The sequence below is a fragment of the Hoplias malabaricus genome, chromosome 9 (assembly GCF_029633855.1).
Source record: "Hoplias malabaricus isolate fHopMal1 chromosome 9, fHopMal1.hap1, whole genome shotgun sequence".
NCBI lineage: Eukaryota > Metazoa > Chordata > Actinopteri > Characiformes > Erythrinidae > Hoplias > Hoplias malabaricus.
In genome coordinates this window covers 41,908,680-41,929,749 of record NC_089808.1, presented here as the reverse complement: position 1 = coordinate 41,929,749, position 21,070 = coordinate 41,908,680, and the positions used below count along the sequence as shown (strand labels likewise).

Below are 21,070 nucleotides of genomic sequence, written 5' to 3'. Positions count from 1 at the left end.
TAAAAGTGCGTTTTAGCCTACATTATGTGGACCAAAACAAATAATTTCGACATGGCCATATTCCAGCCTGTTTTTATCCCGTGGAATTAAACAGAATGTTATGTGAATTAACACTGTTTAGTGCCTTTTTTGAAAAGAAACACACGTTCATTAAAACAAGAAATAACATTCTATTCTCACAGTAAGGTCTTCCCCATAATACAACAATAAAGTGAAAGCTTCACAGATACTTTTCACAATTCAGAAATTTTTAATGGGTAATTTGTATAATATTTCAACGCATGATACTTCATGTACAACATTTTGACATAAAACAAATAATCGCATGACTCAAACATAAGCAAAATATGTAGCTGAATTTCAGACAGAGGCGAGGACGGACGCCAGACACTTGTGCGAACACATCTGGAATTTACTGTTTCTGAGCTCAGGCTCATTACTCTGATGTCTTTAACTTCTCTCCCTACACAATGTCCAAGACACGAAGACAACACTGAATGAGGCGTTACATCTCTGGGAAGAGATTTCCATGTGTGGTCATTGTTTGTCCTTCAGGGAAATGATTGGAGAGTTGGACGCATACAGCACTTTTCATGCCACCTTACCAAGAGGAAACAGTGCAGTAACATCCACATTCTGACATGCAAACACATTGTTTTTATTGAGATATTGGAAGTCTCAAAGAGCCAAAGCCACTGACAGATAAAATAGTATTGAAGCATTTAGCCTAAGCCACAGTGGGGAACTGCTCACCAGCAATTGTGTAACTCTGTTTTTGATCTGACAGCATGTGTACATTTGAAATCTTGTGGCCGGTTTCCCAGACAGGGATTACAGTACGTTTATGGCATCTACTTAACATTTTTCTGTTACAGATGTAAGCTAATGTTGCCTTAGGACATTTGCCCAAGGACTTTTACTAGTAGAGCACAGCGTTCCTGGCAACTATGGGACTCAAACCCTAGTTTCCTGTGCAGGGAGATATCCAATATGCTATCAAACCCATGTCCTGGACTACACAGGATTGGGAATTGATACTTCCAATTGAAAAGTAAAGTCCATGACTAGGCTTAATCCATGTCTTGGAAACTAAACCTGGCCTGCCAGTAGAAACAATTCCCAATTATGCCTTTAAATAGTGACAGCATCGGCATGGACGGCATGATAGTTTAATTACAGAATGAATGCTGATTTATAAACATAAAATTGTATCAAACAGGCTTCTATTTGATGCTTTCATGTAGCTACCCAACCGCAGCTGCCGTCATAGCATCCAGTGTTTTTAGAGCTAACAAGAGTTAAATCTTTTGGCTTTGACACAGTCTGTTTATGTGTGTCATATGCATGTAAACACCACTTGGATGGAACATTAAAAAACTTCTTCAAATACTGCTGCACAATGCTAAATCTCTATGAAAGAACAGCCCTTTTATCTACATGAAGGGATTCCTGTTTGGCTCTTTACAACAGACCTGCTCATCTAATGAATTAGGACACATTTATATTTGTTGCTCACTTCCCTTTGTCCAGATCAAACAGAAAATGACCCTTTTTAGTTCGAGTTACTTTAGCGTTCACACTGACACACAACAAGAGACTGAAGGTGTAAACAAGAAATATATAAATCCTTACTGCAGTTTGGTCATATATTATTATATAAATTTACAATAACACAGGCCTTATTCTATCTGTAGATATGCATTCTTTGTTAGCCCCCTTTCACCCCAGATTTTCAATGGTCAGGACCCCCACAAAGCAGATATAATTTGAGGAGTGTGTAATCCACAGTGCTGTAGTGACACTAACGTGGCGGAGTTTAGAAAGAAGGACACGCTAATGTTGTTTTTTTTTGTTGTGTATTATGTATAATGGTTTGCATTCTGTTTTAAAGAAAGACATAACAGAAATGCATCTGAAGGTCCTATCCAAGTAGAAGAAATATATGTAAATTTTCTGTGATGCTGTGGCTTTTGTTGGCATCTGTGAACACCAAGTGAACCTAAATCAGAATCCAACAATGCTTCAGCACTGCTCTGGTCTGGAATAAGAGAAAGGAACAACAAATATAAACATCCCCTTAAAATATCGAGTGTGATCCTTGTTGATCATTTGAGGGGATGCACAGGAGACTGTAAAGTGCCGATGCACCATGGATTGGGAAGAACACAAGTGTCTTCAGCTCCATAAAGGTGCTGTTTTTGATCCTGTTTGGTCTCGTGTGATAGGCGCTACTTCCTCCAAAGGCTTCCACTGCATTTGGAGTATCTACAAGTTCATTGGTTTCCTAAAAGAGGCTGGTGCTCCTAATGCAATTACATATTACTGCAAATCAAGAAAATCTCTCTCTCACACACACACACACACACACACACATAATATTCATCACACTCCTTAAACCTGGCAAATCTAAGGTCTTACTATTATTGCCACTGTTTACAAATATATGTAAAATGAACCAAGAGTTGGAATTAATCAAGCTGAATTAATGGCAATGGAGGAGGATACCATACTGGGTAGGTACATTTGACACATTCATTTCTCACGTAGGCACTTGGTGCTTTGTAAGAACCAGTCTGGACAGATGGCATGTGCTTTTTTTTTTTCCAGGTATGATGTCACACGAGGAGCAGTAATGAAAGTAAAACAAGCGCCATGGGTTTTCTGCTACAGTACAGTACATTCATCAGCTCAATATCAGCTCATCGTTTTGTGTCATTGCTAGAACTAGAAATGTCTACATAGATTTATTAAACATTTGGAACGTTTCTCTCTCACTGGGAGCCTTTTGAAGAGTTAAAACTTTAGTAACTTTTTACTAGTTGAAACAATAAATATACATTTACTGCAGGTCTGCTTTAAAATACATTGATGATTTAAGACGACGCCTGGGCCGGAAGTCCCGCGTGAAGGACATATTTTGGACTACCACTCTCCTCTTTCCAAGCCAAGACTTTTCCTGCAGTGGCCCATATCCCTTGCTTCTCGGATGGAGGATGGATATTGCCAAAAACATAGGACTGCATTGAGAATGTCCACAAAATCCATCAAATGTGAAGTATGTGGAGGGATCTCCACCTGTGTCTGTGGGATGACAGGAATGGCCGGGTCTCCCACGGAAATGACGTACGACATGTGACCTCCGGAGCCTTGGTGCCACAATGCTTTGATGGATCTCTTCAATTCAGCCACTTTCCTCAAAGTATTTCCACCCCACTTCCATTCAACAGTATTGCTCTTCCCGTCCCTCTTATCTCTCCGTGTTTCTCACTCTTTCTCAGTTAGACCAGCTCGGGTCAACAGCTCTGCTCCAAGACGGAAGTCTGATGGGGCTCAATGCATCACCACCATAGCAGCAGCGGAGGCTCCAGCCCAGTGCTTCCCCAGAGCGTCTTCTAGAAAACACGTCAACTTCTCACAGTCTTCCTGTAGAGCATTAATCCATCATTAACACAGGGTCACTGTTAATTACAAAGTGCACGTCACACATACAATGTGCATTATATGGTATCATGTTTATAAACGGGTGTTAATAGAGCATTTGTTCTTTCCTTTACACTAGATGTAAGCTTTACATTAGATATCAGAATGTGATGGACTGTATCCATGAGCTCAGTGCTGATGGTGGATGTTATCTCTCTAGTGAGCAATGAGCACGGTGACCTTATGTTTATATAGAGATTACATAAGGTGGCATTATGAAAAAATATTTTATAAGTGCATGGGCACATTAATATTGTAGCCTCAACCTACACATTGTGGGGGAAAATGAATGCCTGGAATAAACTGAGTGGTTATGATTTTGTGCTGCATCTTATGTAGGTAGTAAGCACTCAGAAGTCTCTCCAGTCACAGCGGTGGGAGAGCACAAAGACGAGGTTAAACAGATCAAAGTGGACACTCTTCGCGCCTCACTGCTGGGGGACCCATATTTGCTTTAAACAGAGGCTGAAAGCAGCTGTTCTGAAAAGGGGTATTAAACATGGCGGAGTTGTTGCCGTGGGGTTTGATCCTTGTGATGTTTTGTCCAGTGCATGTCACAGACCTTTCATTAAGGCCCCAGAACTGTGTAAACATTGGGAAAAGGGGTATACTTTTGTCCCAATAAATGAGCTGTATTCAGTAAATATAAAGAGTGTCCAAAGAACTATGGACAAACAATGCCTTTCAATATAAATGACCACAGAAGGTGATTTGCTTATAAACAAGTGCTATTCCGATTAACCACATAACTATATGTCTTTGTTAAGTCAGTTGTAGAAAGAAGACCTCACCCACCTCGCTAATGAAGGCGTGATGCACCAGCTCACTGGCCAGATCTCTGGGACGGTCAGCTGGAAAACAGCGATAATCAAAAAAATGTCACATTTCCTGTTCCCTCTCACTCTCAGAGCAACAATAAATGATTCAGGCACAATACAGGACTGTTTCGTCTGGACTGTGGACTATTCTCATTCCAGCAGTGACTCTGAGGCGTGCACTCCAGGAGGACTGCTGTGTCTGATCCACTCGTACAGACCACCACCACGTCAGTGTCAGAGATGCACCTTAATAGGCTTGCCTTATGGATCCACTGAGGTATAGAGTGATAGGGAGCACACTAAATACGCAGAGCAAAAATAGACCAAAGTTTGTAAGTGTAGATATGGAAATAGTTCAAATAGACGATCAGTGCAACTATTAAAATGTGCAAAAAGTGTAGAAATAAGGTGGCGGCTTCACCGTTACATAAGCTTCTCAATTCCACTTGTGTGTCTGTGAGTGTCTTTTGTGACGGTGACTGTCTGTGAGGAGTGTGGTGTGTTCTCCCTGTGTCTGTGTGGGTTTCCTCCGGGTGACTGTCTGTGAGGAGTGTGGTGTGTTCTCCCTGTGTCTGTGTGGGTTTCCTCCGGGTGCTCCGGTTTCCTCCCACAGGTGGATTGGTGACTCAAAAGTGTCCGTAGGTGTGAGTGTGTGAGTGTGTGAGGGTGTATTCCCGCCTTGCGCCCAATGATTCCGTGTAGGCTCTGGACCCACCGCCGCCCTGAATTGGATAAGCGGTTTCAGACAATGAATGAAGGTTTCACTGGTTTGTTTCTTTGTGATTGAGTCAAACCTCTCACTTTGGAGCTTTTAGTATTTCAGCAAATCAGGGACCGTTTTAAAACAGTGACAAGTCATTTTTACAACCGAGAATTAGCACTCGATCTATACAAAAGTAATTTTTCATTGTATTCACAGAAACATATTGGATGAACCAGTATATGCTCCATAGAGTGGGTCCCTCATATAGACATGGCCAGGAATGACAGGTCGAGTACAGAAACTTAAATGCATCCAGGCCATAAGATGTCAGTATAATCTAAGATTCACAAAATGAAGAATCACTAAAAAGAAAAAAAGATGGATTGTTCCTTAAGTTGCTGGATTGTACAGTGACTTATCAAACAGTAACAAGGACAGCATTAATGTTGAGAAAGAAAAAGAGCTAGTATCATTCATTCATCTTCTGCAACCACTGGGCACCAGGCAGAAACACACTCCGGACAGTGTAACAGTCCATCATAAGGCATTACACACTCACTCAGGAACCCAGGACCCTTGAGCTGTGGGGAAGCGGCACTACCTGCAGTGCCATGATGCCGTCCCCAGTGACATGGCACTGTGTGGCAATATTTTTAAACAGAGCCCCTAATTATTTTTAAATAAACCCCCTCAGATCAACTTACTCGGCAGAACATCACAGCTCAGCTGACGGTGAAGCTTATCATCCATCTTCAAAAAGAGAGACAGCTACAGAGAGGGAAAAAGAAAAGAAACATTTTTCCATAGTCATATTACTGTATATATCTCTATACTATTATTTAATACTATTCTGTATCTCTAGCTTGGCTTTCGTACCACGTGTGTGTATCTTTTATTCTCTTTATCTTATAGACTCTATCTTACGTTGATTTGTTTTTCATGGATGGAGCAGTCATCAGAGCGTTTCACTGACAGTTGTACTGCACATGACGAATCTTTTCATGTACAATATTCAAACATTTGAAGTTTTAAACTCACATGACTCTTGGTTCCCTCCTCATTCGCCTCCAAATTGCAGTGCATCTGGACGACCTGCAGGAAAAGACACGTGATCACACTGCCACTGTGTACACATGAGCATACAGTCAATGCCATGTTACAAATATATATTTTCTCTATTTTATTTACAGTAATACCATTCCAGTGTTCTCCTTTCACTGTGGAAATTGTTTTAATAAACAAAGACACTGTCTTAATTAATGTGAATTAATTTTTATTACATTTATGGAAAGCTATTAAAGGTGACATATCAATTTCTGCAAGTGAACACTTTGCATCAAAGTACCACAAGGATCAAACACCACAGCAGTGTTCTCCCCCTGTCTAAACAGCCCTGTGCAGAACAGCTGGTTTCTTTAAATGGTGCCTGTTCCTTTAAATGATAAATGAGCCACAGTTCACCCCGACCCTGAGCGCTCAGCAGCCGGTTCTTTCTTCTCCATTCTCGTATTCTCTTTTACTCAGAGCTCTTATCTCTCAGCGCTCGTTGTGTCTGTTCTGCTCAGTATAACTTTGTCGTTGCGCTCTCACATGAATGCGGGTCCAGCGCTGTGATTGGAGAGACTCGGACAAGGGGGCGGGGCAATTCTAAAGCCTCTGACTCGTTTTCTGACCTTGATGAACCGCACAAACTGAATGGGTTTTACTGTTTCAGAGTTTGTAGGTTGGACGGTTACAGATTCCCAATTTAATGTATTAATGCACTGAATAAGTGAGTTATTTTTAATAATATATCTTATTCAGATCATTTCAACTGCCTATTGCTCATCCTCCATTACAACATCACTGACGAAGGACAGTGTGTATTCAACCAAATATATTCACAGTCCCAATGTCGGTGTCATTGCTAATACCTTTCTGGTCTCTGTCTCCTGTGGCTCCGGGGTTGGAGTCTTGACCGTTTCCATGTGTTCCTGGGACAGGGACAGAGCTCGGGGAATAGGGTGCGGCCTCTGGGAGGCAAAGTTCATCAGGGGGTAGATACCATTCCTGGACAAACACAAGTGGTGATGGGCTACACTCACAGGGACGCACAGTAAATACAGTCTAAAAACAAAGCTCAGATATGCCACTGCACTTACTTAACATCCTCCAGGAACTTGTCCAGCTCCAGAGGAGAGACGTGCGAGTACCTTTCAGACCAAAGAGAAGACAGTGAGGAGAGAGAGACATCACTAAAGACGTAAAGATTTAATCAAACCACAGAGACCCAGAGGAACCTACTTTAACTGGATTCCAGGTCTGTCTCGATGATTGATCTCCGCCATGACTCCGTTTGGGTCAATGGACTTGGTCTTCTCCTCAACACAGTTCTCAGGCAGGAGATCTGTTTTTATTGGGGGGTTATAATCAGACAGAAAAAACAGCCTTGTGATGGAGCTGGTGGGAAACATAGGTCCTGGATAAAGGCTATAGATTAACAGACAGTGCCCCCCTCCCCCTCTGACATCCCCTAAATAGTCTTTGAATGTGCTACGACAGACATTTTCAGCTCAATTCAATTTTATTCAAAGAGCATTTCTTACTGTTGGCAGTCTCACAACCTGGAGAGGAACCAAGGCTCAAAAGGGGAACCCGTCCTCCTCAGTGTAGTGTTACACAGAGTATCAGTGTGATAATAGAGCATTGTTTTTAAAATTACAGAGGTACAGTGGTATTAAACGTTGTTCTGAGTGTGTTAAGTGCTGTGTTAATAAAGGATAGTGAGGTAGGTGAACTATGAACAATTCTAGTTAAAGTGAAAGCCCAGCTCCTGCAGTCAGTGGGTGGGTGTGTGTAGGTGGGACTTTCTGGGACATACAGATGGCTCAGATACTGACTAGAGCCTTAACCAGTACAGATATTAATAGTTTTGTACTGATTATAAATGGAATTATTAAAAATATTATTTCTAAATCGATTTACTGTTTTGGATCTCACAATTCCAGGAATTACTCTTTACATTATCCGAGGTTACATTGAGTTTTTAAGGGATCTTCCACATTAAACCTATTTGTGGCACTGAACCCACACACATGCTACTGCACTAGGGACTGTGAACACACACCAGGGGCAGTGGGTCGAAATCTCTGGCACCCAGGGAGCTGTTGGAGGTTGGGGGTTGGGTGCCATGCTCAAGGGCGCCTCAGCCTTGGATTGACTCCCACAACCGAATCGAACCAGCCCCTTCCAGTACCAAGCCTAATCCTCTAACCATTTACCCCCAGCTGTCCAAAGGGATTGTTCATGTTCACACGTCCCATGAAGAACCAATGTGGTTCTTCATATTTCAAAGAGAGGAACCTGACTCTACCACTGAAAGTGTCTGGTATCAGGAAGCAAAGCAGGAACATCAAGATGAAGGAGATGAATTAGGAGCTTTGAGGTCTGTACTGTCTTTTGGTGCTCTCTGCTTTGTTGGAAAGTTCAGTGAGCTTTAGTTAGACTGACTGGGTCTAAACCAGGACGCAAAGTGTCACTGACACGAAGCACAACAGCACCCCCTTGTGGAGCAGTCTCTAAATATGAGCGAATATGTGCAAGTCCTAACCCTGATTATGTAACTGTACGTATGTGAAGAGAAGTGTGAGAGATTCTAAACAGTTCCATTAGGTGCTTTGCATTTAAAATGGACTAATCACCCACTGAGAACAGTCCGAGTCTCACTACCAAGTACCAGCTAAACTCCCGAGTGCACAACACAAAGCTAGCGTTTGTTTTTGTAAAGGACAGGACGTCTTTATCCAGGAAATACGCAATCAGACAGGTGGCTATATAACTAGAGAAAACAGGGGACTGGACTTACATCAGTATAAAGTTATTGCATCCAAGTATTAACAGCTCAAGCTGTGGGCATGTACTCACACTGGTTGTTGATGAAGCAGTGGGCCGCGAGCAGTTTTAAGGAGTGGACCTCGAACAGCACTCTGTGGAACAGCAGGTCATGAGCGGTGGGCCTTAGCTTGGCATCTGTGCGTACACACGACTGAGTAAACTCCTGGATACATCACAGAAAACAAAACAATCTGGTTAGCTGTAAGGTCCAAACGACAGACAGTGGCAAACAAAGTAGTTAAATCCTCTGGAAGCACCTAGTTTTCTGTATTAATCGCTCACAAGTATCAACAAACATGAGCTAAAGCTAATAACACACAGGGCAGAACTGTAAAGACACTGAAGAGGACTGTTGGACCATTTCTCCTTCTTCAGCTGGTGTGACAGACGTTCTGGACCTGGGCTGGCTCTCAGCTCTGACTGCACCACTCCAAAAGGTCGATTTTATTTTTTAGTAATAGTTTTACAAGTTACAGCTTGTGGAGTGACACCTGTAGATTTTTCTTTCACCTCAATGATGGCAATCCATTCAGACCCAAAGGCAGTACAGCAGGCCGAAATCACGATGACAACTCCACCGTACCTCACTGTTGGGATGGCATTTTCATTCTGGTAAACAGTGGCCTTTTTATTTCCTGGTGCTAGGTTCCATTAGTCCACAAAACATCTTCCCTGCAGCTTTTTTAAATGGTCACAGTGCTCAGGAACATCACACTTGTGTGTATATATATATATATATATTTCCTTTGGCACAAGAATACACTCTTGATATAAGCTTTACAACATTTTTATAAATGATTATAATGATTTTATAAAGGATTATAAGTCCTTAGAGCCTTCAACCTTCGATTTGTTAGTTTTCCTGCGGTTAAAACATCTCTAAAGCCCTTACAAACACACACTGTGTAGTTTACCATGGAAAACCCCCAAACAAACAGGATTAAAGTTGTTTACCCTCATAAGAGGGTCCTCCAGTGACTGTCCGGCGTGAGCAATGGCCTCTTTAGAAACTGCAGTGTCTCCATTGGCCTGGATCTCTAAGACCGCCATCTAGAGCGGAGTTGGAAAGAGAAAACACCGTCAGCGGCTCTACTTTGGCAAAGTGGAGAGTCAGGAAAGAATCTGTGCTTCCAGACGATGACCAGTGTTCAGTGACGTACCTCCAAAGCACAGATGCCAAATGAATATATATCGATAGAGTAGTCATCCTCAGCGTCTAGACAGAGGAAACACAGGCGTGAAACACTGGAACTCAGAGTGGACAATAAGATTATATTATAAAGTATCTGTGATAATGTTACTATTTATATTTACAGCAATCTGCATATGATTCATCCCTTTAAAGAAACTCTATGTAAGATTTGGTATTTTTTGTTCTAGGGCTCCCCCTACAGTTAAAAATGAAGGCAGAGGTGGATGGAGAGTTTTTCTACCCTCCCCCAAAAATTACATAGTGCTTTTTCTGCAGTGCTGAGGCCAGAGTAGCAACAACAGAGGCTCTTTCTCCCTATTACAGCTCAGTGAAATAACACAATGATTTTGAAGCTGTCATTTTAAAGTAAAAATATTACCCTTTGTTACTTTAATTGCTTTTTTCCACCCATCATGCTACAGATGTTGGAAAACAGTGTGAGGAGCTTTTGTGGACACACAGTCAGTTGTACACACACAGTTTATATGATCATTACACAACAACCGAAAAAAAATGGAGTGCAAAAAGTGGAATAAAACTCTCCGTATGATTTGGAGTTGTGTTATTGATTCGAGAGCTAATCATCCAACATCCAAACACTCCTGTGGCTATCAAATCCTCACAGAACATGTCCCAACATCTGGAATAAAGCCTTCCCCCAGAGCAACAGAGGCTGTCACTGCAGTGAAGAATGGACACATTCTCTATTAATAACCTATAATGTTTTTTTTTAACTTGTCTGCCATTTCACCCACAATCCACATTTAGCTGGAACCCAGACTCTTTTTAGACAGCGCTACAGCAGAAGCAGCCCAAAACAAACAGAGAGATGTACGGGCAGATGTGGTCGGGCACTCACGGCCGTACTCCGGAGCAAAGAAGTGCTGATTCCGCAGCTCGTCCCGATGCTGGTGCACATTCCCGTGGATGGCCTCTGGGAACACTGAGAACACCACAGAGCAACAGCTTCATCAACAAACACAGCGTGTGGGATTGTTTGGATTTCTTTTGTTTATTTTTACGTGTATAAAATAGGGGGTCTGTCCAAACCACGGCTAGTAAACATGTCTGAACAGGCTCTAAATTCACTTGGAGAACCAGCCCTCTTGGGAACTGAGCGCAGTAAGCTGCAGAGTGTGTTTCTTTTCCGTCCACTCGACTATGAAACCCAAGAAGGTAATAACAGCTGTAGTTCTGGATAAACACTGATAAATAAAGCTTAATGGATAAATGGATGGGCATATATTTAGATATACACACAGGCTGTTGCACATCAAACGTACAGGATTTTCCCAGTTCCCACAAATGTAGTCCACCATTTTTCATTCTTGTCTGAAGCAACGATAATTCCTCAGTTCTCACCCCAAAGTACCGATGATAGACCTGCTCACATGGTTTCTAAGACTGTACGACGTACTGTTATCTAACGGGGCTTGAAGATATCGGATACACTGCTAATTCCGACAGTTATCCAGCGCTCCCCAATCACATGGTGCTACCAAGTTGAGAGAGAGAGAGGGCGGCACATAGCTGCAGTGAGAAATGTGAAGTACCCAGAGCGGTCACATCAGCTCACAGACAGCTGTACTAGCTGCTACAGTGAGGGGGCCTCCTACACACTCTCTAGGACCCCTGGCATCAACTGGAATTGAAGCAGCGCTTTACTTCTGCTGCTACTGTTTTAATCTACATCACAAGCTTTTGATAGTTTTGGTGAATACCATGTCATTCAGTGTGAGAAACCACTTAAACAGGTCTATAGTAGATTACTAGGTGTACAAATACGTATCATTGTAATTCAGAATTCAAACATTCTCCCGCTCTTCTGTCGTTTTATGGAAACTGCTGCATAACGTTAAGAAAAACAACCTAAAAATGAAGTAATGATATGCGATAATCACAATCGCTAACACTGAAATCGTCTAAACCCAGAAACACACTTATTTCTGGGTATAATATTATCCCCAACGATGGAACAAATTGATCCAAATGCTTTTAAGCATCTAATACACAACTGCCGCCTTGTGCTGAGACTGTGGTGGATGTGTGTGTGCACTTTGAAAGGTATAAATAGCCCTATATCTACAAAGAAGTTAAAAACAAGTTAAATATACTTCATTAATCCGTACATTTAACTGAACAAGGCTTAGGCACATTCAGTACTAAACTACGTGCTCTGCAATGAAGGAGGAAAAACAGTTCTCCCTGGAGACTTACCGTTAACGAAAAGCCTGTGCCACACTGTGGAGGAGGACAGAGAGAAAGATGAGCTACGATTGCATAAGAGCTGACAAAAAAAAATCAATAAAACTCAGACATCTGAAGAAGCAATGAGCACATCTCAGGACCTGAGCCGCTCGGGAGCAAAGCCAGAGCGGAGGAGGCGGGGCCTCACCTGAGCCGATCTTGATGAGGCCGTTGTGCTGGATGAAGATGGTGTCGCAGGTCAGGTTCCCGTGGATTATGGGTGGGTCACAGGAGTGCAGGTAACTGGGGCGAGACAGAGCAAAATATAAAAGGCCCAGCCATCACTGGTGGAACTGAACCCATGAGAAACACAGAGCTGTGGTGAACTGTCCATCACAGCAGTTGTAGTGCGTCACATAAAATACGATTTAAAAAACAAAATCTGTGGCGCTGCACGTCCGGCGATGACTGACTGGAGCTTTAAAACGTAATCACAGTTTAGAGGTTGTGCTTTACGTGAGGAATATGTGGTGTGTTTTTGACAGAGAATAATATGGATATTACGTGATTGTTTTAAAATTGTAATAAACTGGAATGGCGTCTTACCTGAGGGCGGATAAGATCTGTGTACACCAGCGCTTCCATGCCTAAACACACACACACACACACACACACACACACACACACACACACACACACACACACACACACACAGTGAGAAATGGACAGTGCAGACAGTGGTGGAGAGTGTGGATGCAGTAGCGCTGTTGTTCACACCGGAGGGTGGTGTACTGCGTGTAAAAGCTTTTTCCAATATTTTAATTTTGTAGCAAAGCATTTACAGAAAATAATTACATTTCCAAACAAAATAATAATCAATATTAAATAATAATAAATGAATAAAGGCTTCTGTGGTGTTGTCCTTCTTCCTCTGAGCTCTGACCTTTATGTTTTTACAGATTGGTGGGTCTTTGCAGGTATTTGCTGTTATCTTTCTTGATGCACAGAACGGTTTGGCTGATTTACCTGGCTGCTCACACCAACTCGTCCACACACACACACACACAGACACAGGTGCTGAATGTGTATTCATCTGTGCATGTGCAGAGTCTAATGTCGAAGGTAGAGATGGCTTCCAAATAAAGTGTGAGGAGTGTTTCTCCACCTCTCTCTGTGTGAGTAATCAGACTGAGCACGTTTGTGTGCTTTAGGGGAGTGGCTTTAGAAAGAGGACGGAGAGGGGTGTGATATATATATCAAACACAAACAAGCAGCACAGCTTAATGCTCTAATTAATAATACACATTCATTTTAATGAGTCAATTTAAATAAATTTATTGATCAGAAAGAAAAGACAAATCAGACTGTAGCGTAATCAATATTACTACTGTATTATTCTCTTTTTAAAGCATTATTAAACTGAATAATAATATGAAGGATGAAGAACACAAAGTCCATTATAAATTTATAACGTATGCATCATGAATTTTTATTCATTTGTTGAATTTCTGAGACATTTTCACAGCAGAGAGCAGTAATTCATACCTTGACATTCATCGTCTTGTGATTTTTCTTGGTTTTCTTCAGAAACTGCTTGAGGCTCCCAGACGACATGTACTCCGTGATGAAAATCACCTGGGACACGAGACGCTGGTGTTAGAAAAGGCTGAGGACTAGTGTTTTCAGGCCTGTGTTAATGAAGCTGTGGATATTGGTGCGTGTTGTGGTCGTCTGAGCTCACCCTGGCTCGGTTCTCCCTCGTGTCCAGCCAGTATTTGTGAAACTTGACAATGTTGGGGTGTTCCACCTGCATCAGGTTCTCGAACATCTCCCTGATTCTGTCCTGCACACACACACACACACACACACACACACACACACACTACAGTTAGTCCCCTACTCGATTCATTGGACATTCTCATAGACTATTGCCATCCTACACAAGTCTAAAGTGTAGAAGCAGAAATGTGTCTCAGTGTCTGACTGCACCCTCTGAGGGTCCTGGGCCCTTTAGTGTCACTCTGCAGTAAACATCTATGAAATTATGGATATAACAATAAGAATGAGATATGAAGTATTTGAAATTGCAACATAAATACACACACCGCAACAATGGTGCTCAGGTTTTAATCTCCGTTTGTGAATTTTCAAACAACTCACGGCAAATCTCTCTTAACGAGTACAGGGTTAAATGAACAGTAGAGACGATCTATTTCATTAATCAATGATCTGAAAGTCTAGTAGTAGATTAGCCTGATCTTTATATGTTTATGTTTATATATTTATATAAATGTTAGTTTTCTAACATTATTCGTTGTAATTGAGGTAAATGTCAACACTAAAAAATAGAAAAAAGAACATAAAAGTTTTCGTGTTGTTAACAGTCTGCCAGATTCTATTTGATGGAAATTCCCACCACAAATGTAGTTCATAAATATATTATTATCATCTTTATTTAATTTGTAGCAGTTCATGTTTCAGGGTGGTGAGAGAGAGAGAGAGAGAGAGAGCGTGAGAGAGACAGAGTGGGTGAGAGAGTGAGTGAGTGAGTGAGTGGGTGAGTGAGTGAGAGAGTGGGTGAGAGAGTGGGTGAGTGGTTGAGTGAGAGAGTGAGAAAGTGGGTGAGTGGTTGAGTGAGAGAGTGAGAGAGTGGGTGAGTGGTTGAATGAGTGAGTGAGTGGTTGAGTGAGAGAGTGGGTGAGTGGTTGAGTGAGAGAGTGAGAAAATGGGTGAGTGGTTGAATAAGTGAGTGAGTGAGATAGTGGGTGAGTGAGTGAGAGAGAGTGAGTGAGTGAGTGGTTGAGTGAGTGAGTGAATGGTTGAGTGAGTGGTTGAGTGAGTGAGAGAGTGGGTGAGTGAGTGAGTGGGAGAGAGTGAGTGAGTGAGTGAGTGAGTGAGAGTGAGTGAGTGAGTGAGTGAGTGAGTGAGTGGTTGAGTGAGTGAGTGGTTGAGTGAGTGAGTGAGTGGTTGAGTGAGTGAGAGAGTGGGTGAGTGAGTGAGTGGGAGAGAGTGAGTGAGTGAGTGAGTGGTTGAGTGAGTGAGTGAGTGGTTGAGTGGGTGAGTGAGTGAGTGAGTGAGTGGGAGAGAGTGAGTGAGTGAGTGAGTGAGTGGTTGAGTGAGTGAGTGAGTGAGTGGTTGAGTGGGTGAGTGAGTGAGTGAGTGGGTGAAAGAGTGAGTGAGTGAGTGGGTGAAAGAGAGAGTGAGTGAGTGAGTGATTGAGAGTGCGCACTGGGTACGTTGTTACCTCATGGGCCTTGAAGACCTTCTTGTCTGAGAACTGAACCTCATTCCACACCACCTCCACCCCCTCCTCCGTGTCCATGGCCAGGGAGGCGCTCTCGATGCCGGGAACATTCCCCTGACTCACCTGCTCCATGGAGAGAGGGAAGACACAGGGGAGAAGAGGGTGCAGGTAGAAAGGGGGAGACGAAAGAAGGAAAGAAGGTTTTTAATTCAAACATATGGCCTTGTTCAAACTCACACCTGCGACGTCACTACTAAAAACTAACGTGTGTCCGGTCTGACCGCACGGATCGGATTGGTTCACTCGTAACGTGGATGTTCCGTGTGATTCGACCCGCAGCGTGAACAACAGCTAGAATGAAAATGTGTTACTTGTTCCAAATTTTTGTTTCAATATTTGTGCTTCTGGGCTCCCCCTACAGTTGCAATGTGTAATTCACTTTTACAGCACTGTCCTGAAAACAAGGGGAAGAGAGGAGAATAAGAAGGAGTAGTCTCTAGGCCTGTAACACAGTGCAGTTTCTGCAGTGCTGAGCCTGGAGTAGCAATGACCAAGGCTCTGTTCTCCATATTACAGCTCAGTTAAACTGTATCTTGAAGGATAGAATATGAGCCAGCGCAAGACCCAATGGAATAGGACAAAAAAACCAGGCAAAACACATCTGGAAGTCAGTAGATTAATCTTATAATGACATTATAATGACCTTCAGGGCACTGTAAATGAGACGGATTACAGCAGAAAGGCCTTGAAAAGGTGAATGTTTTCTGTGTAAAACTCATGAGAAAACATCAGACGTATTTTCAAAATACTTCACGCACCTCTGTGTCCAGTCGGAACCAAAACAATCCACCACGGATCTTCAGAAATATGCACCCACACCCCCCAGCGAGTTCTCCATGTTAAATCGGCCCATTGGTAAACACAGTGTGGCCTGCTGCGGTTGTAGGAGGGCAGCTCTTGCTGTGTGGTCAGCACTCGGTCGCCCTGTGGTCCCCTCACGCTGAGTAACATCTGCTCTGGGACTGTGATCTGAAAAGCCCCCTATCCTTCACTATTTCATCGCTGTTGTACCACAACTATCTCCAAGATACAGGCGCGCACACACACACACACACACACACACACACAGAAGGCACAGGCTGGTGTGAAATGTTTGTGGAGTGATAGCACGCATTAATTACACACAAAACAGCAAACATTCAGAGGGGTGAACCGGTTCATTAAATCCAACCTTGTGAAAGCAGAATGGGGCCAGTGTGCTCAAGGTGTGCTTCAGGCTGAGGATGTTGAGTTTGAGCCTTGTTTAGAAAAAAGCCTGGCTTTCTGTGGTGTTTCCAGTGACCCGGAGCTTCAGGAAAACCGAAGGAGGTGTAATTAGTCTTAAACACACTGAAGAGCTCTGATCTTTCAAACACACACACACACACACACTCTGAACTCAGTGGCTATAAGCTGGCCCCAGCGAAGGCCTGGCCATAGTGAAGGCTGTAGCAGAGACGGCTCCAACACCAGTCACTACAGGGACCACCCGAAGAGAAAACAATCTCCTCCACACTGACAAACACAGAGCAGTGGGATATCAGTTTCCATCTCGAGGCTGGATCATTAAGTCGTATAAGTCTCGTGTCGAGTAAAACAGCAGTTTTGGCCTCTGCAATTTAGCTAATCACCACCAGCCTTAACTGCTGTATTGTGTTTAGGAGTATCCCTGTGACAAATAAAGAGCGTCCACCAAACACAGCTGTTCTCATACAGCATTTTATCTCTCTGCTGCAGTAACAGCCTCTACCTCTCTGGAGAGACTTTAAACTAGGTGTTGGAACATAGCTGTGAGGATTTGATGCCATTCACCTAGTGAGTACTTGAACCGATGCTGGATGGGTGTCTGGTGGAGGTGGTGTTGGTGGAGCCAAAAGGGGGCGCTGCCAGTGTGGATCCCAATGCCTGATTGCAGTGACAGGGACACTGTACTGAACCAATGGCACCATCCTTTTCATTCATTCATTATCTGTAAGCACTTATCCAGTTCAGGGTCGCGGTGGGTTCAGTGCCTACCTGGAATCATTGGGCGCAAGGCTGGAATACACCCTTGGGTGGCCAGTCCTTTACAGGGCGATACACACTCACACCACGCAGACACAAAGAGAACACACCACACTCCTCACAGACAGTCACCCGGAGGAAACCGACGTGGACACAGGGAGAACACACCACACTCCTCACAGACAGTCACCCAGAGGAAACTCACGCAGACACAGGGAGAACACACCACACTCCTCACAGACAGTCACCCGGAGGAAACCGACGTGGACACAGGGAGAACACACCACTCTCCTCACAGACAGTCACCCGGAGGAAACCCACGCAGACACAGGGAGAACACATCACACTCCTCACAGACAGTCACCCGGAGGAAACCCACGCAGACACAAACCCTGCCTTGCGCCCAATGATTCCAGGTAAGCTCTGGACTCACTGCGACCCTGAAACAGATAAGGATTACAGATAATGAATGAATGAATAAATGAATGAATGAATGAATGAATAACACTGCAGCTACAATACCTCTCCTGCTTGGACAGGAGCTCCCATCGTCAACATTCGGCGTTGATCAATTCCCTTTACGTATGTCAAGGAACGTCTGTAATATGAGGAATTCTCTACACAGGCCGAGCCAGAGTGTCTCCAGCCGACGTAACAGGAAATAACAAGCGGTGAAATGTCATTAGCTCTCTGTAACAAATTATACTCGACAAAATCTGTGGGGCATGGCCTGTCTACCATTAGAAATGATTGGCTAATGGGCTGTTTGTGACTGTAAATAAATAGTACATCCGTGAAAAACATGACTTTACAGCAAAGCAAACCCAGGAAACTTGTTTAAAATGGACTTAAGGCTCAATCACTGGGAACAGGACACTCGTAAATCCAAGCAGGACCCAAGCCTTTAGCTCTGGGCCCTCGTAAATTCTACTTCTATGAATGCAAAATCCAGTGTGATTGCTAACCCAATGAAAACAAACACTACTACCTTCATTTCCTGCCCTTACACGCTCTCCTCTCCTCCCTGGGGATGAAGGATTAGCCTCCAATGTCAGGGCCTTCTATTAGACTTCATGCATTATTTATTAGGCACATGTGAGTTCTGCGGCTCTATCACTGGAACCGACACATCTTCCACCCCTTAATGTGTGTGTGTTTGTGTTGTTAAAGGAGTGTGAGTTTGCCTTCAGGCTTTAGATGAATTGACGCTTTGAGATCTCTTTCTATTTCGAAGAGTAAACAGTTTCACTCTGTCTGATGACACCTACGTGAAAGAACGCATGGCTTCTTAGTTTCTTACGTGAAAATGAAGCTTCACCATGAAGAATGCTCCACAGTGCATTAACACACACACACGACATATGCCTCAAAATGCTCCCCACTACTGAGCTCTGAAGCTCCATCCATCAAATCGTCCCAGAACCCATTCACAAACGTACACAGGAAGTAGTGTGAAGCTGCTGCTGCCGCTCTCAGTGTGTCGTTACTAACACTGTCTCAGTGACGAGAGAAATGTAACTCCCTCCCTGGAGTCGCCCGGTCCTCAGACTTTATTGATCCAGAAGGAACGGGCAAACCCTAATTCTACAGGATGGATACTATCTCTCTGGCTCCGTCTCTCTCCTTTCTCCACTCGCGATACCATTCCACACCGTCACTGTCTTTTCGTAATCTCCATTTTCTCCTCTCTCTTGATCTGTCTCAGTCTCTTTTCTATGTCCCCTTCCTGTCTGTCTCTCTCCTTTTTCTCTGTCTCTCTCTCTCCCCCCATCTCCCTCTAGATCTCCCTCTTTTCCATTTTTTTATGTCCCTTTCTCACTCCCGCTCTTCCATTCTCCACTTTCTCTGTCGAGCTCGATTCTATCTCTAACCGAGCTCCCTCTCCATGTCTCACAAACTCCTTTCTCTGTTTTCTTGTCTCTGTCTCTTCTGTTCTCCACATGCACTTTGCCTTTCTCTACTCTATTCTCCTCTTTCTCATTTCTGTCTCCCCTGGCTCCCCTCTCTCATATTCACCTCTGTCTCTCTCTCTCTCTCTCTCTGTCTTTTCCACATTAGTCTTCTGCTCGTTTGTGAAGTCAGAACAATGCAGGTTGTGTAACAGTTGGGTGAAGACGGAGAGCTCAGAAGCTTGGCTCCAGATGTGAAAACAAACAGCTCTTGTGAGTGAGAATGGCGATGTCACTCAGGCCCAGTTCTGTCCTGGTTCCCAGAGCCTGGGCTGTGCCCAACATCTTTGAAGAGAACTGCTGGTAAAAAATAAAAACGTGAAAAATATGTTTTTCCCACAAATTCCTCCTCGACTAGAGCAGGTAGCGATAGATTAAAGGAACAATGCTCAACTTTTCCACCGAAACGTAGCAGTATTTCTTCTATAAAGTGTTCTTCACATGAGATAAAGAATCTAATGGCTTTGCAGTCCCTGATTTAACCAGTTTATCCTCCACAGAGCGAACCCCTCACACTGGGGCCACTGGGTTTAAAACCGGTTTAGTTCAGAATCTCGGCTTCATCCAGACCACTAGGTGTCAGCATAAAAGCTGTTGCTGTGGTTGGTCCTTTAAAGGCTTCCAGTTCATTAAAGTGGCTACACCATAGGTCCAAAAATGTCTAGACACCTCTTATATATTCAGCTCCGTAAACTCGGCTCATACAGTCTCCAGAGAAGTGTGTGGAATGCAAATGGGGCACTGTGAAGCAGCTGCACATGAGCCTGAGGTCAACATACTCAATGCCAAGCACGGACTGGAGGTGTATTAATCTCCAACCCCTCAGTACTGGAGCACGGGCTGCATTCCCTAGAGAGAAGAACTTCCATCCTGTGTCTTCGGGATGAGTTGAAGTGGTGTCTGCGATCCAGAACTAATCATCCAGCATCAGAACCTGTTCATGTGGCTGAATACCCTTAAATCCTCACAGAAATGTTCCAGCGCCACGTTTAAAATGTACCTATAAGAGACGAAGCTGTTGCAGTGGCTAAGGGCACAATCTCCTCATTAACACCCGTCATTTCAGAGGAACAGTGGGATGAGCAGGTGTCCACAGACCCCGGCCGTACGGTGTGTGTTTGGTACTGGATTCTGTCCATACCTTCGTCCAGTTCGAGGAGACTAATCCCTCCGGCGCAAAATTAAAAAACAGACTTCAGAAACGGCGAACGTGTTTTGGCAGATGTGCTGCATTTCTGAGAGAGTGGTAATAGCTCCTGATATTCCACTGACATTTTGCTTGAAAGCAGCTCCAGTTTTTCCTGGACAGTGAGCAGTGTTGCAACAGAGGAGTTGGCTGCCCACGCTGCACCCCCTCAGCCCCTCCCCAGCCCCCAGAGGGAGTTTAAACAGGAAACCCCCGCACCCCGATGCACAGTAGCAGTATTCGGGGTTGTGTGAGGCTGCCTATTCCTGGGCTGAGGGAGGGCCTTCATAAACTGCCTAATATTTTCAGGGCGTCGCACGCTTTCAGCCGGACCACTCAGTGTGCGTTTGTGTGGCTGGGCGCCGGAGGCCGAAAACATACGCTCTCTCTTTTTC

At 43.7% G+C, this 21,070-nt stretch overlaps 1 protein-coding gene across 2 annotated transcripts in view; it reads right to left on the bottom strand.

The window, feature by feature from the left end:
* Positions 1–241: 241 nt before the first annotated feature.
* nrbp2a (nuclear receptor binding protein 2a) overlaps positions 242–21,070 on the bottom strand; it is a 50,536-nt gene continuing 29,707 nt past the window's right edge. Inside the window, exons 2-18 of one of the 2 annotated variants that reach the window (XM_066681093.1) lie at positions 15,498–15,620; positions 13,995–14,096; positions 13,799–13,888; positions 12,860–12,900; positions 12,462–12,556; positions 12,284–12,307; positions 10,902–11,009; positions 10,035–10,090; positions 9,829–9,924; positions 8,905–9,037; positions 7,285–7,387; positions 7,143–7,193; positions 6,915–7,050; positions 6,040–6,093; positions 5,706–5,769; positions 4,276–4,331; positions 242–3,423 (exon numbers count right to left, since the gene is read on the bottom strand). In XM_066681093.1, coding sequence (XP_066537190.1) covers positions 3,331–3,423; positions 4,276–4,331; positions 5,706–5,769; positions 6,040–6,093; positions 6,915–7,050; positions 7,143–7,193; positions 7,285–7,387; positions 8,905–9,037; positions 9,829–9,924; positions 10,035–10,090; positions 10,902–11,009; positions 12,284–12,307; positions 12,462–12,556; positions 12,860–12,900; positions 13,799–13,888; positions 13,995–14,096; positions 15,498–15,620 — 1,425 coding nt within the window. In that variant the 3' untranslated portion in view covers positions 242–3,330. The remainder of the gene's footprint in view (positions 3,424–4,275; positions 4,332–5,705; positions 5,770–6,039; positions 6,094–6,914; positions 7,051–7,142; positions 7,194–7,284; positions 7,388–8,904; positions 9,038–9,828; positions 9,925–10,034; positions 10,091–10,901; positions 11,010–12,283; positions 12,308–12,461; positions 12,557–12,859; positions 12,901–13,798; positions 13,889–13,994; positions 14,097–15,497; positions 15,621–21,070) is intronic. The other variant, XM_066681094.1, reaches the window with a different exon arrangement.